The following is a 15446-nucleotide window of genomic DNA, read 5'->3' as shown; positions in this document are numbered from 1 at the left end:
TTAACAACATGCTGAGAAAAGTAGGCAAATAAGCAAAACGGTTAAGGATATTTCCCACCAAAGTTTATTTCCATTGTTTAAATAAGTTTTTACTTCATAGCTTAAATCGTACACATTTCTCATCTTCATTCACAGTCCTGCACAAACCAAACAAGATATAGTAAATATTATAACCTAGAAGCTTTATTTCAAGTAGTTATGAAACAGAATTGGGGTCAATGTCACCTCCTCAGGTTGGTCTGAAAACACACAAGGCATCACTGCAAAGATGGAAAGATTTTTTCATCTATCTTGACCTTTAAGCTCAAATGTGCTTTTGAAATATCCCAGAAGGCTTGTGACAAACTGAGCAAAACAACTACATACAGTGAGTACTAACTTCTGCATCTGACTTTATCAGTGCAACAAAACTTCAGCTTTTGCATTAACCCAAAGCACTCAACTGCCAAACAGCCACAATATGTTAGATTTTACTTAAATCATTCATTCTTGCTTTTATTCGAGTCATAAAGGAGGTGAAACTGCATTGCCCTCAATTCTGAGAAGGAATCATATCTGTGTGATGAATCATATATGCAGCAGCAGTGAAAGCATAGACTATGTTAATTGCATGACAAGATATTGAAGCATCACCAAAACGGAATATCTCAGTCAAACAATCCATTCTAGGAATCTTGACCAATCTTTTACTTTCACATTCATTCTACTTTAAAAGTTAAAACATCCTATTTAAGCTATTTTTTATATTAAAAAAGATGAATTCATGCCTTGCTCTATCTGTACTGGTCTTGTACACTTTTAAATGTTATGTATAGTTTTCAGTGTATCATACAATGATTAAAATAATCTGATTATTAACAATGCAGCTAAAGAAGACAATTAAGCGTGGAAAAGTAGCACAGTGCAAACACAGTCCTGTTTTGTCAAGCATTTCAGTCGAAAAAGAAATGTTTCATTTAATTAAAAAAAAAAAAGAAAATAAGAGAAGAAAACCAGTAAAACAGTGTCAAAGAAAACCGACAAAATGATCCCAAACACACGGCACTACCTCCTCTTCAGAGCAACACTTCTGCTGCCTTTGTTCCCTCCACCAGACTTACTGGAGCCCTTGGAGAACAATTTAGTCATCAATTCAGAAACATCTGGCAATTCTGGATTAGGGTTCAACATATTCATAGATTGCTCCATTTCCTGTATGAAAAAAAACAAAAACACAAAATGGTATGAATAAGGAAATATACAGGGTATGAATATGTCCATTTAGCGCATGTTTTTGTGCATGGTTTGTATTACCTTTCTCATCTCAGGATCATTAGTATTTACCACCTTTGGGAGCAGGACAATGATTAATAAAGGAAGGACCATCATCATGACCTAAGAAGAACAAAAACATTTTAAAAGTGAAGTCACAACAAGTATTAGAAACCATCAGCAACAAATATCATGTCAAAGATAATTCATACTATTATAAATGGCCCTGAAAATGTGCATTTGCAACACTGGTAACGCTTTAAAATAAGGTTTCCTTATTTCCTTAGTTAAATAATACAAATAAACTAAGAATGAACAATACTTATATAGCATTTAATCTTAGTTCATGTTAATCTCACCATTTACAACTACATTAAGATCAAACATAGTCTCTGTTCACATTAGTTTATTCATTAACCTTTGCTTTGTTAATAAATACGTTTAAGAAATATTGCTAATTGTTATTTCTACATCATCAACCATATAATCCCAATGTGCAGTGGTTCACTCCGCTTCGTGCCTAACAACACCCTTCAGCCATTACTTATTCTTTAACTATGTAAGTCATCTCTATAAGCATGAAGTGAGCAATAAGGTACGAAAGGCTGTGCTTTATCATGAATAAGTAAACAAAAGAAACCACGACAGATACATTTCCAGTCAAATCACCAAAAATTCAAGGGATTAAAAAAAATAATAATAAAAACACACACACACACAAACACAGAAATCATAAGATCATACCATTGGGTTCATCAGAAAATCAGTCCACCCCCAGGTTTCCCGCTTCATGAAGTATGTGTGTGGACCACTGGATCTGATCTGAAGAGGGTATGGCTGTCGAAGAACTTCAGAGGTTTTGATGTAATTCACCAAGCGTGCCCTGTGGTTCAGCAACATCTTGATATTAACTGAGGTATTGGTGACGTGAATAGACAATCATGTTAAAAGGTAGAAGAATTTGGGATGTTAGCTACCTCATTTTCCCTTTGGAGGTAATGTCCACCCGAACAGGATCAAATCTGAATGATGGTGATACAATTTCAACCACATATGAGCCAGAAGGCACATCGTTGACAGCAAAGCTCCCATCAGTCCTATAAGGCAAATTGATGTGGTTAATTGTGTCATCTCGGCAAAAACTTGTTTAATAAAAGCATGTTTTGAAAGCCCTGCCCATCCAGTCTGAATTGATCATGTCTTGCAAAGACAATTACATATAAGCTGCACATTATATTTCATTCACATTATATTATATATACTTCTAGCAAAATCATTATATTTCAGATTATCATTGACATTTTTGAGACACGCTGCTGTAAATCGAGCAACACACATAACGTTAAATAATCATATTTACATCGCTCTTTTGACGTTAGGATTGCTGGCGATTTCACTCACTTGAGAAACCCAATATATTCCTCCCCCTCCACCAGGATTCGGGCTGTGGAGATCCAGTCTTGTGTTTTCACTCCAGGAACGACAGCTCTTCCTTCGATTCTGAAACGGTCTCCATTCGACTGAGAACCTGCTACGGGCCCCGGCTCTGTGTCAGAAAAACCCCATGACAACGCAAACAGAGCCTGCAACGCTATATATAAATCTAATAGACGTTTAATGAATTGCATCGTGCTTTGTAACACGATATATACGACGTACAATAATGCACAATATTTCACAACGCGTCAATATGGAGCACAGGAATTAGGACTCAGCTGAAGGAAGTAAACGGTTAGCGGAAATCATTGAATGTAGAGACCGGAAGAACATGTTACACGTGATTATCGTTGAGGCGGGGCTTTTGATCTTTTGATGGGCGTTCCCATAGATATCTAGTTCCGAGCATAGATCATATATGTGTCAACGCGTCCGCCATTTGGCGAAGGGCAAAACTGCACTGCACTGTAATCAAATGCAAGTAAACTGTGAGCTGTGTTTTTTTTATGGATAAAAACAAACAAAAATACATTTATCAACTGATTTCTGTGGGTTGTACGTAGGTGGTGGTCAAAAAGTTACATCTCTAGTTATTTAAAATCTCGATAGTTAAATTTTTTTTTAAATAAGAATTGACGTCAAAGTTCAGACTTGTCATGTAGACTATCTATTTTATTCTTAGATAATAACTATGCAGATATAATTTTATTTTGACATTAAATTAAAGAAAGTTTTCTTATTGTGGAAAAAGCATTTTCTGTGATTGACCCGAAGATAACTGATGGATCATTTGTCAACTCAATCATCCGTTCTCGGTTCAGTCAGTCTCGTAAACAAATCGTTCAGAACGGTTTCGTCAATCATCTTTGCATCAATGTTATTGTAAAATAGTTACTTTTTTTGTCCGCAAATTTTGCATGGCTTATTTTTTTGGAATTATTTAGCCACCCTTTTCTCTCACAATCCACAACCTTTGTGATCGTGGTTGTGCCTGCACAAGATGTTTGGGAAATATTTCTTATCTTAGTTAAATAACATGTACATCAAATATAAATATTCATATAAATTTCAAGATGAAAAAAAAACACATTCAGTTTAAGTAAATTTATTTGAAAATTCATTAAAAGAAAATCACTATGTACACATTACACTCAAATATCCATTCATGATCGGGCAATGGACAACAAAACGCTAATAACTTAAAACTCCTGCAATTCAAGTGCATGACTGAAAAAACATCTAATAAAGGTACACTTACACAATCACATCCACATAAGCAGATTCACACCATAGCACTACAAGTGCAACAGTTAAAACTTCTGCTTGGCACTTCAGTGAGTCGCCTGATTCCAGAGAGTCTCATGGAGTTGATTATGTGCCCCTAAGCAAGTCCACTTCAATGTGAAGCAGTCATTCAGTGCCCGCAGGAAGAGTTCCTCCAGTGCTGAAATCGGAGTGTCTGAATTGTTCAGTTCATCTATCCCCAATTGACCACAGCCTACCGAGCGTCAGATTCATCAGCTCCAAGCCGATCAAAGAGCTTAAAATGCGAGAGTTTGTAGTGGTTTTCTCCTTAGTGTGCTACATTGATACATCAGCACAGTTGTGACAAATATGATTCTATAACCTGCGAAAGAAAAGCAAAAGATGACCAATAAGAGAAAAAAGGTTAAACAGATTTTGTGTAAAGTTGCTTTTATTTATTTTTTACTTCATTAAGAACACTTCACCTTTGCCGTTTCACCTACAGTTCCTGGAACTGAGCTTAAGTGACGCTTTCCCTCCCACAGTTCAAGCAGCATTGTCTTCATTGCCTGAGCATTCCTGCTGGATGCAAACATCTTCGGTTACACCTCCCAGAAAACATTTATTAGATGTTCTGCTATTTTATTTCCATATATACATATAAAAATTAAGGACCTGTCATTTGAACAGCCATCACGCATGTTTGTGGAGAGCTCAGACCACCAATTTTTTATGATAGACTGAACCCAGTGTAAAGCTACAATGAGGTGTCTGGAAAAGAATCAACAGTTGAAAAGCTTAATTTGGGGCAGAAAGCAACAAATGTATATTACAATTATATCTATATATACTGTATGTGTGTTTGTGTAAAAAGGTCAAAATACTCACTCTTCATATTTAGCGTTAAGAATCATATTTACTTGTGGTAAAAGGTCAACACAACAGCCTATTGAAATGCATGGCTGTTCTTCCTTTAGACTATAGAGGGAGAAACTGGTATGAAACAACATGTCTGTCAAATCTATAAACATGTCTATCAAACTTTGAGTTTACAAGTTTAGTAAAAAAAAGTTTTTTTGTTTACATGTGTTTACATGTTGTGAAAAGGTTTTTAATACACTACCTTTTAGTAAGTATAGGCAAGCAGTCAACAAGCACCCCTGTGTCTTGTATTCTGGGGAAAAAGTGAAAATGAGTTCCCAAATGACCATGGTATTCTATTGATGACACATAAAATGTAGAATTGTAAACATCAATATGCCAAAAAAAAAGCATCATACTGTAAAGACAAACTCTGTAAGAGGCCGTTCACACATTGCGCCTAAAAATGCTCTACTCCCTTCCACAAGCAATCTCACTCCCATGGCATCTGTGCTCTCTCCATGATGACGAGGAAGTATCAGCAAATGATTAATGATATCTAGCCCTTGCGTTAGCTTTACTACTAGAAATATTTATAGAGATGAGAAATAAAAACCTGCAGTGAACAGCTATGTATATGGTCCCGCTGTCTATGTTGTTACTGAAATGCAAGCTTATCGGTTGTTTTTTTGTCTCATGACCTGCGATGTGCTTGCGGCATTCTGATAAGTTGAGATGTTTTCATCTCGCAGAGGCATAGGCGCGCCTGAAAAACGAGCCACACCACATGCGGGTCATTTGAAATAACAAACTTCGACCGCGCAAAAATACGTGAACGACCCCTAAAAGTGGACATTGCATCTGTAACGAAAGGCAAGAACAGCTATTTATTTGGCTTTACTCCGCAACATGAAAATTAAAATATGTAATGTCATAATTCATGTTTTGAGAGTTTATTAATTAATAAACATTTATTAATAAGAACTATTTCATGTCTTTTCATTTACAGTAGCATGAAACTAATCAAGTAACTCGATTATTGTTTTGACAAGAAATCGACTAGTAGAAATTATTAGTCGTGCAACACCTAATTAATACTAAAATGTATTAAAAAGCATTTTAAAACTCCAGTCTTTAGTATATGCTAATTTGTTGCTCAAGAAAGTTCTTACCATTTTCAATGCTGAAAAAAAGTTTTGCTGCTTAATATTTTTACATTTAATAACCATGTAAAAGTCTGTTTACTGTCTCCTTTGCTGAATAAAATGATTAATTTTTCAAAACAAAATTAAGGTAGCGTATTGATACCTATATACATTGTGTATATTTTGTGTCATTTTGAACCGTTACAGTAAATGTCAAATTGCTAACCTGTTCAAATATGCCACTAATTCACTTGCGTTTTTCCGCCAAAGAGTCAAAGCAACATTCAGCCTGAGATTCCTCCCAAAGAGCACGTGAGTCATTGCTTCATGGTCCTTTGATAACTGAAATTCAACAAAAGATTAAGTTAATACAAATAATACAGTTTACTGATATACCACACATAACAGATGCCCCAAAAACTAAAGGTGCACCAATTAAACAGTTGCCGATCAGATGACGCAAAACTTGCATGACAATTTTTCTATAGGCAGCTAAAATTACTTTTATTCACCTTTTATTTTTATACTTTTTCTACCAGGTGTCTGAAAAAAAAGACAATAAATTTGCAACATCATTGCGAATACAGCAATGACAGCAAGAAACTGAGGCGGAGTGATTTTAGGGCATTTCGTTCCTTCACAGCAGTGCACTTTTTCATTCCTCCCCAAAAAGCCCAAACGTAACATCCAAATCATCTAAATCTGCGATTATCATAAAATAAAGTCTACCGCTAAACTACAGGACGTGCTAGATAAAAATGAGTTTTAAAATTGCTTTAAGCTATGAAATTCATACCGTTTCCCAGGCGGTTTTCTGTGTGCGTGCTCCGAGACGGAGCAACAAAGAACACGGACGAGCAAAGTGATCGGGTTCATGCAGAAAACACACAGATATATGTAAAAATGTCTGTCTTGGTGAGTATTTGCTAAAACACCATCATTTGTCTTAAGTGAACATAAACAGTATGTGTAATGTCGCATGTGTAACAGTATATTGGATTCATGAAATCGGACTTCAAGTGACAGCAGCCTAATATTCTTGTGCCGTCTGTGTAATTAATGTTAATCAAACAAGAAAAGACAAAGAGAAAATCACTCACTGCTGTTTAGTTGATTAGTATGTTCTGTTGACAAAGACTGTTATGTTTTTTTTATCATTAATATCTCAGAAATTGCTATATTTATTCAGCTCTAAGCTGTTCCTAATCACCTGTAGGAGAGGCAATGGATTATGTTGCACATGCTGCTTGCCAATAAATAAATAGTTGTCGATTCATGTTACTTTCTCTCTTATTTTTTTATAGTATCATTAGCATTATAAGCAACTCTTACAGTATTATTTATTTCGGTATTTCGGTATCGACTAATACTACTTTTAGTGATTGGTAATCTGCCCCAAAAATCCTGAACGGAGCCAAAAGTAGAAGAGATAAACACTATATCATTATAACAGGTGGACAATTATGAATAAGAATCAAGACAGGAAAGTTTCCAGAACACTAGCATAGAATGATATGAACTGTCAACACAACAGCACAAAAACTGGCATTAGCATTCAGCTTAACTCACCTCAGTGAAATAATCACTGTACTTGGAGCCAGCTCCTGCCATTTTTGAGGAGTCTGTTGAGTTCACAGGGAACCCACAGTTGTCACTGTAAAGAATAGCCTGCACGTCATCAGGGCAGGTCAGTTCATTTTCTTTGTTTGCCATGTCAGATGTCTTGCTTGCAGTGGGCGATCTCCGACATGCTCTTGATCCCACTCCGGAATGGCGCGTTTTCTTCTTGCTAACCAACGCTCGCTTTGCTTTGCTGTATTTGTGCACACAACGGCCCACTGGAAATCTGTGGGATGAAGGATAAGAAATGCTCATACCTACAAAATGTCACCATGTGAGCTTGTCAATCCAAGGAATAACACAAAAACGTATTTAATTTGCATTTGGCGCAAAACATACCTCTCTTGATCGGTTTCGTCCTTAAGTGAATAATCCACCTGAAAAGAAATAACAGTTAAAGCTAGCGTTCCTCTAGGGTGGAATAAATAAGTCTTAACACCTGAAAGCAAACATACATTACAAACAACTGTACATTTTTGAGCAGATTCCTCACTCACCTCCCTCATGTTCTTCTCATCTCCAGAACAAACCATACGTTTGAGAAGATCATGGGGCTGGGCCTGCTTAAGCCTGTGGACTTCTGCATGACTTCCAACATGACTTCCAGTGGCCATAATAAGGGACTCTAGAGTACACAATGCAAACAACACATTAGCTGGCACAGGATGCATGATGCAGCTGCAGTCTGTTTACTCAAAGCCTCGATTGTATTGCTTCCATTTAAGAGCTCATACTATAATCAAATAATATAATAAGCAATATAATATAATCCCTCATTAACACGAGTCAACTGATCTTAATGAAATTTTAAAATGTAAAGCTTCTGTCATTGTAAGCCAGGCTAGCAAAATAGTCAATGTAGCATATGGCTTCATCATAAGCAGCTAAAATTGTTGATTCCGACAACGTTGTGCGAACTTTTTGATTATAAAGCAAAACCTTTAATAACCATTAGAAAAGTGCTTTATGGGTTGTCTTTGTTAGTCACACACACAAAAAAATCTTTGTTCTGTGAGGGTTCCTTTTGTTGTTGTTAAAAAAAAAACCTACAGAAAACGTTATTACATTGTATTTTCAAGAAGTGCTGCGTCTCAAAACCTATCAAAGCAACACTACATACGTTACATGTTAAGCACAAGTTGTAACATTAATACCAACCTACTGAAAAGCATATTGCATATTTCAAAGAAGAAGCTTTGTCAGATTTCAAACGGACGTCTTACCACGTAACGTTAGCACGTTATGCTGGGTCACTCAGAAGACAAATCTATGAATCGTTTTAAACCCAACAAATACGTTTCAGAATAACAAGCTAATATTCCCGGACCCGGTAAATGTCTGAACGTCTGTCAGAGCTTTAGGCCTCCGATGATGTGACGTCGCTCTTTAGGTATAAGGTCTGTTAGCAGTAGCGCGCAAATTAAGTCAACAACTAACATCAAGCTTTGACAAATAGTCAATAATTTGTGACTAAATTGCAAAAGACAAGTCTTGAGATTAGTCTACACTCACACTGGCTACGCATATCAAAGCAGGTGATAAAAACACACCAGATAGCTAGTTGCTAAACAAACAAGTCAGGCTAATCACCTGCTAGCAAACAAGGACTTGGCACGTACAAAACATTTAACTTGTACAACGTTGGCAGCCAATAGTATTTCGTAAGCACCCACCATAACAATGTGTAAAGTTGTCTATGCATCCTAGAGCACGTTATATATCCGAGAGCATGTCCATGCAGAAACGGGAATTTGAGTGGATTTCAGAGGGATGGAAGAACCATTCAAATAAATACAAACTTGAAATGCTGGGATGGGTGAAGCACCAGAGGATTGAGGGTTTAGCGACATCTGGTGTGGCATAATGGAAATGCGCGGCTTAGTAGCTAGTCAACAGAAACTATGAAACAATTGGCTAACTTACACACAAAAGTATGAGATTTGTAAAGTTACCAAAACGTTTTTAAAAAGTAAAAACTAATTGTACATACAACTTCACGAGGTGCATCTGGATTTCAATTGTCCTGAAGGAATTTCCATACACGCCCTTAATCTAGTCCAACACACCCATTTTGAATCAATGTCCAACATAAAATTCGAAGGCACCATATATGCAGAAGATAAGATATTTTCTGTATTGCCAGTTTTAATTATGACAAAGCTGCTTGTTTCAGACTTTTATATTCATAGAAACTGGAAGCACTGATATATTACATTAACCTTGATTCATTTTGTGATTATATAAATTTAAAGGACTGTAGTCTGCTGATAAGAACAGTAGGCGTTTATACAAGTGAAAGAAACTTGAGTTGCCATTACATCTGGATTTTATGTTTCAATTTAAATTAAAGAGTGCTTGTGTTAACAGATTAGCCTAATCAATTCTAGATGTCAATACATTGAAGTCATCCTGCGGCCCCCTTGGAAATTTGCCTCCTAGTTGAGATCCACTGTTTAATATTAATAAATAAAAATAAGCATATGCCTTTAGATACAAAGGTTTTTAAGATCATCAAAATAATTTTAAATGGGTTTTACTGCAGTTTTTCAAAGTGATGCTGAACAGAAATCTTTTCAGAAATAATAAAAACTTTAAAAATTAAGGTCCTTAATAGATATCACTGTAATGCCACTTTAATCTTCAGTAAGAAGAATCTTGTTAGGATGAATTCTTTTAAGGGTTTAATCTCATTTTGCTTTTCATGATGACTTTAAGTTCAAATGTGTCAACAAAGGTAATGATCATGGCAAACAGTGCTGATGTGATCATTAGTTCATGACACCACAAACTGGAACAAAGGAAAATCACATTTCAGCAAAGGTTATTCTCTTACTGTAACTGTCATAATAAATATATAGTTAAGATAGAAGTTCAGCCAATTTACAAATATGGAATACTGTGCATATTGCCATTAAACTCAATATGCACAGTATTCCATCTAAAGGACTGGTGTAGACTTACAGCCCATTCTCATCCCCAAGGCGTCACTTATGAGCTGAACTGAAATGTATTTGAATGTAAAGAAGCAGCATGCTGCCAACAGACAGCGATCATCTGCTTTTAATTAATTTCTAAAATAATATCTAAAGTTAAGCACAAGAAATCAATGCCATTTCTTGAGAATGTGAAGACCAATCTTCCCACATGAAAATGTGGTAACAAACAAATCATGGAAGACAAATCTTACCACAGTTCAAATAAAAAGCTGCTGAACTGATGCAGGAAACTGAATAAAATAGCCGACATAGTGAATTTTTGTGGCTGTCTGAATATGAGTCCTAATATCTCCACCATTATTTGGGTTGTGTCTTTCAATAAAAATAATTATAATAGTTACTCTTTCAAGAGTCAATATTAGACTGCAATAGCTTCTTCAATATGTGTAAAAATTGAAATGAAAATGGCAGACACTGGGGAACATAAATACATTCTTCACTGCGCTTGTTTTAAACTAAATATTGGAAAAATAACATTTAATTGCGACTTGAAATTACAATCAAATGTATGCTTCTGTTCAATGAATTGGGGCAGTGAGATTTTTAAAAAGTTTTTAAAAAAGTCCCTCATGCTCAGCAAGGCTGCATTTATTTGACCAAAAATACAGTACAAACAGAAATATTGTGTTTTTTTTAATGATTTAAAATATCTGTTTTTATATATTTTAAAGTGTAATTTATTACTGTGATGGCAACGCTAAATTTTCAGCATCATACTCCAGTCTTTAGTGTCACATGATCTTTCAGAAATCATTCTAATTTTCAGGAAACATTTTTTTTATTATCAGTGTTGAAAACAGTCATACTGCATACTATTTTTTGTAGTAATCATGGTCCATTTTTTTTCTGAAATATTTGGCAAATATAAAAAGCGCATTGTTGATGCATTTGGCAGAAGCTTCTATTTTTATTTTTTTTCTGTACATGCATTCCCTGGGAATTGAATACATGACCTTGTGTTTATAGCACTAATGTTGTCTATTTGCTAAGCTTTAATGATTTAAAAATGTAAATTATCAATCAAGGTTGAGTTCTGAAATCTGAGTCCTCAAGTCTGTCTAAGCAAGCATGGATACAGATTGTTGGATCCACTTGTTTTTCTATTTCACATGTTATAGCCACATATTTGCAAGTGATGATATGATGATATTATCTATGATGGAGGTGACATTTGATATATAAACTATTCAGGCTTGTAATATTTTGCTCCTTAAATAGACATCTAATCTCTGATCTTTTGCATTTGCATGCTTAGGCAGACCGTGATGTAACATCTTATGTCAATAGTGAAGAGGGAAATGTGTTTGACACATGCAGTTAACATCTGTTTTCCCCTTCATCCAATTTTTGAGATCACTGAGGTTTTGAGACGATGGCTCTCATTTCACCTCTAATGGCAAAACCTGGGATCAGGCTGATGCTGGCTGCTGCTTACGCTGTGAGATATAACAAAAATATAATAGATTATCTGCGTTATACATTTTTAGCATGAATTTACAGACAAAACAATAAAAAGCCAAGAAAAGGCAAGTATAAAGGTAACTGAACACTTTACACATCACAGAGAGTAATCATTGATCAGTCTGTAAAAAAAAAAATGAAAAGAAAAAATAAATCCACTTTTCACTCATTTACTGTTTGGTTCCTTGTCCTGACTTGCAGGATTGACATTAGTCATAACAGAAATATTAGTGAATCTTTTGAGATCTTTTTTCATCTGGCTTTTTTTTTCTTGTTGCCAAAGGTAAGATATTTTCTGGATGGTATACAATATGTCTAAAACTAATATAAACTTATCTAGGATAGTTAATTTTGAATAACTTCTGCTCGGCTACCAAAACACTATATTTCATGCAACCACCAGATGGCGATAGGAAGCTGTGAAAACTGAAGCCTGAGCTGTTATTTACGAACTCTCACAACTCAATATCAAACGTTCTTCTGCGGCGTAGCCATACATTTTTTAATTAGTTTGAACAAGGGGATTCAAACCTCAAATTAGCATTAGTAATAGTTTAACCAGCCATCTTTTGTGTCTTCAAATATTCTCTGACCTTACCAGCCCTAATATAAACGTTGACCTCTGAACTCATTTTGCTTGGTTAACCTGACATTTCACCTGACCTAGCTTAGAATAAATACACTTTATGGTTAATTTAATTCTCTAGTTGTTCACTTCAATGTTCACCTAGTGAACAAAGTTCAAACTTATCTCACAGGTGTGCTAACAAAAGCAACCTATACAAACCAAAAAAAGAAAGAAACAAAGAAACAAAGCCACATTTCTCTGTTGTGCTCTTTTTCAAGCATGCATGTCATTGGAAAACAATAAGGGCAGTTTTACTTCAACTACCATCCTTTTTGCCTCAATGGCTGTTTGGATCTCAGGTAGCCCTCTTGATGCAATTATTTTCCCCATATGTTGGCGTGAACAGGATTATGAAGAGTTTATTCACCGCAGATTCGTCGAGGGGCATGTGCAGGAGCTCATGTCCAACATACCCAGAGTTTCAGTACACTGGAACCTACCTACACACTTCGGGGAAATGTGTTATAAGCATGCGTACTGCAGTTATAGGCTATGTGAATGTTTTGAGTTTTTTTTTTTTGTTTTTGAAAATTCCCAATATCTTTACAATTTTTTAAGAAGTTTCTGGCCGCTGAAGCAGAACAGTGAGGATGGAGAGTCCATGTTTATCCAGTGGAAGTGAGGGTTGGTGTTTGAGCAGATATTGAGTTTTGAGTTAGGTATGCCATACGGAACCATTCCCATTGAACATACTTTAACGAAGACAGTGGGGCTCGACAGCCTTAGTCAAAACGGGTTGGCGTGTAATGTATGGTTGAGTTGCGGAGAGATTGTGATTAGAATACATTTGAACTACGAGGAAGGAGTAACCTCAGCAGCAGGAGGGATGTAGAGGTCAGTAAGCTGGGGTGAGTTGAGTGGGGGACGGATGGGGGTGACTCTAGGACGCCAGAGTCACTGTCGAGCCCTCTTGAGGTGTCGTGGGCTAGTCGATGAAACACTGAGGACGGAAGGTCCCCACTTGAAGACTCTAGAGATGTCCCCTACTCGGCTCAATCCAAACGGTTGTCGTGCTGGTCCACTGGGGAGACCAAACTGTAGTTGCAGCCGTTGTGTGTGCTGACGCGCCAAGTACACTGCAGTCGTTAAGAAGCATAAAAAGAAGCGTAAATGGATGGAGAAGCATATTTACTGTAAAGCTACGTCTTAGTTTTGCTAATCTTGGCGTAAGCCGAGTACAAATCAGCATGAAGTTTTAACATACTCTCGTGTAATGGAAATCAGTATTTTTCAATTTTTTTATGTAATATGCATGTTTAAAAGTGATAGTTCACCCATAAAAAATTATGTTTATTAGACTTATTGTGCTTTTTTGTAATATTGTAAAGAGTGGCCAGAATATTATTTTGTGTTCAACAAGCAAGTTCATGTAGATTTGGAAAACCAATAGTTCACTCATTTCACTCAACAAGTTGTTACAAATATGATCCATGGTCTTTAATTAAATCTGTTTTGACTTGTTATAGTGAATGCGGTCTGAAAAGATTTGAAAACTCGATCTGATGAACTCTTTCAAAACCATACAACTCAACATTGAATGCACGCGCACACACGCTCTGTTTCGCTGTCTTCGTGGGTGATTTCAGGTTTTACTGCCCACAATGCAATATAAACCTGTACACACACACACGTTAAGACCAGACAATATAACTCAGTGTGATGAAATTAGAAAAAGGAAGTGCTGGAAAAACAACACTGAGGGTAGGAAAACAGTCATTGTTTTTCAGCCAGTATCTGCTGTGTGTAGGAAGATTGACAGAGATGAGTTTCCAGATCCTGACAGGCTGGCCAGACTCTCTCCTCTCTGCAGGGAGGTAAGATGATACCTCGAGTGGTGTATGAGACTTGACTGCCAACACGGAGCAGGGGTGTATTCGTCATGGAGCCCATTGACTTAAACCTGCCACTGCAGGCAACATCTACCAAGATTTACTTAATCTGAAAGAGAGATTACAAAGAGATCATGTATGACAGTTGAGTTCTGCCTCAAAGATAAACTAAAGCGGCTATGGTAGAGACATGACGTCACAATATGTCAACCTTCATAGAAGGGGGTGCTTATGGTTATAAATGTCTCATTCTAAGGTAATAAAAACATAACAGTTAATTTAGTAAGGTCTGTATACACCACTGAATACATAGTTATGGATCTTACATTGCATTTCTGTCAATAGATCCTCAGAAATATTACACATTGCACCTTTAACTGTCACAGAATGGAAAGCCCAGGATTGTGTGAAATCAAAGGCAGAGAAAGACCCATCTATGCCGCCTTCAAAAATCGATCAGATGACGGTATCTCAGGAGACAGGAAGAAGCCTAAAGCTACCATTAGATTCGGACGTGCCTTGATGCCTTCTTCCTAGGAATGTGTCCTCTGAAAGCAGCATTTTTAAGCTTTCAAATGCATATGTAGAGTTCAGATGCAAAAGCCTCTAAATGCCATTTGAAATTTTCTTCTTTAATGATGATTTTTATCAAACTTGTATATTTATATTTTCACTTAAATGGCAATGATAATTACCTATTAATTGTTATTTAAGTGAAATTACTGAACTTAAATATACAAGTTTGATAAAAATCATCATTAAAGATGAAAATTTCAAATGGCATTTAGAGGCTTTTGCATCTGAACTCTTTTTTTTTTTATATCTCAATGATAACGACGCAAAGGAATAACATTAGAATCACTTGCAAAACATTTTTCTTCCCTTGGTGACGGAAGATAAAAACATTGACAGCCAATCAAAATACACCCAAATTTAAATTGGAATTGGAATCTGGAATCAAACTTTTGTCGTT

The 15446-nt window shown here is 36.1% G+C and overlaps 2 protein-coding genes and 1 long non-coding RNA gene across 8 annotated transcripts in view; all 3 read right to left on the bottom strand.

Moving 5' to 3' along the window:
- Positions 1 to 41: 41 nt before the first annotated feature.
- On the bottom strand, positions 42 to 3007 carry emc7b (ER membrane protein complex subunit 7b). Its single transcript, XM_039692215.2, has 5 exons — positions 2653 to 3007; positions 2229 to 2348; positions 1996 to 2134; positions 1294 to 1374; positions 42 to 1191 (listed from the first exon to the last, which is right to left on the bottom strand). Exons 1-5 carry the CDS (start codon positions 2877 to 2879, stop codon positions 1045 to 1047), a joined length of 714 nt encoding a protein of 237 aa, XP_039548149.1. The 5' UTR covers positions 2880 to 3007; the 3' UTR covers positions 42 to 1044.
- Positions 3008 to 3777: 770 nt separating this feature from the next.
- Positions 3778 to 9400, bottom strand: katnbl1 (katanin p80 subunit B-like 1). 3 transcript variants are annotated; one of them, XM_039693480.2, is made up of 10 exons: positions 9233 to 9400; positions 8057 to 8184; positions 7899 to 7936; positions 7509 to 7785; positions 6166 to 6281; positions 5057 to 5107; positions 4822 to 4911; positions 4609 to 4704; positions 4419 to 4515; positions 3778 to 4315 (listed from the first exon to the last, which is right to left on the bottom strand). In XM_039693480.2, exons 2-10 carry the CDS (start codon positions 8171 to 8173, stop codon positions 4283 to 4285), a joined length of 915 nt encoding a protein of 304 aa, XP_039549414.2. In that variant the 5' UTR covers positions 8174 to 8184; positions 9233 to 9400; the 3' UTR covers positions 3778 to 4282. The 3 variants fall into 3 exon arrangements, with proteins under 3 accessions (XP_039549414.2, XP_039549416.2, XP_039549415.2); XM_039693482.2 differs by having other exon boundaries at positions 4419 to 4512; positions 9233 to 9398; XM_039693481.2 differs by lacking the exon at positions 9233 to 9400 and adding an exon at positions 8783 to 9025.
- A 3433-nt stretch (positions 9401 to 12833) lies between these two features.
- Positions 12834 to 15446, bottom strand: part of LOC148976847 (uncharacterized) — a 119252-nt gene continuing 116639 nt past the window's right edge. For 3 of the 4 annotated variants that reach the window (XR_016146032.1, XR_016146034.1, XR_016146035.1), the window contains one exon: positions 13727 to 14582. This is a non-coding gene — a long non-coding RNA (uncharacterized LOC148976847). The other variant, XR_016146033.1, reaches the window with a different exon arrangement.

Source organism: Pimephales promelas, chromosome 13 (genome assembly GCF_988280905.1).
Source record: "Pimephales promelas chromosome 13, fPimPro1.hap1.1, whole genome shotgun sequence".
Classification (NCBI taxonomy): domain Eukaryota; kingdom Metazoa; phylum Chordata; class Actinopteri; order Cypriniformes; family Leuciscidae; genus Pimephales; species Pimephales promelas.
The sequence above is the reverse complement of the archived record's forward strand: the minus strand, read 5'-3'. Positions and strand labels throughout refer to the sequence as shown.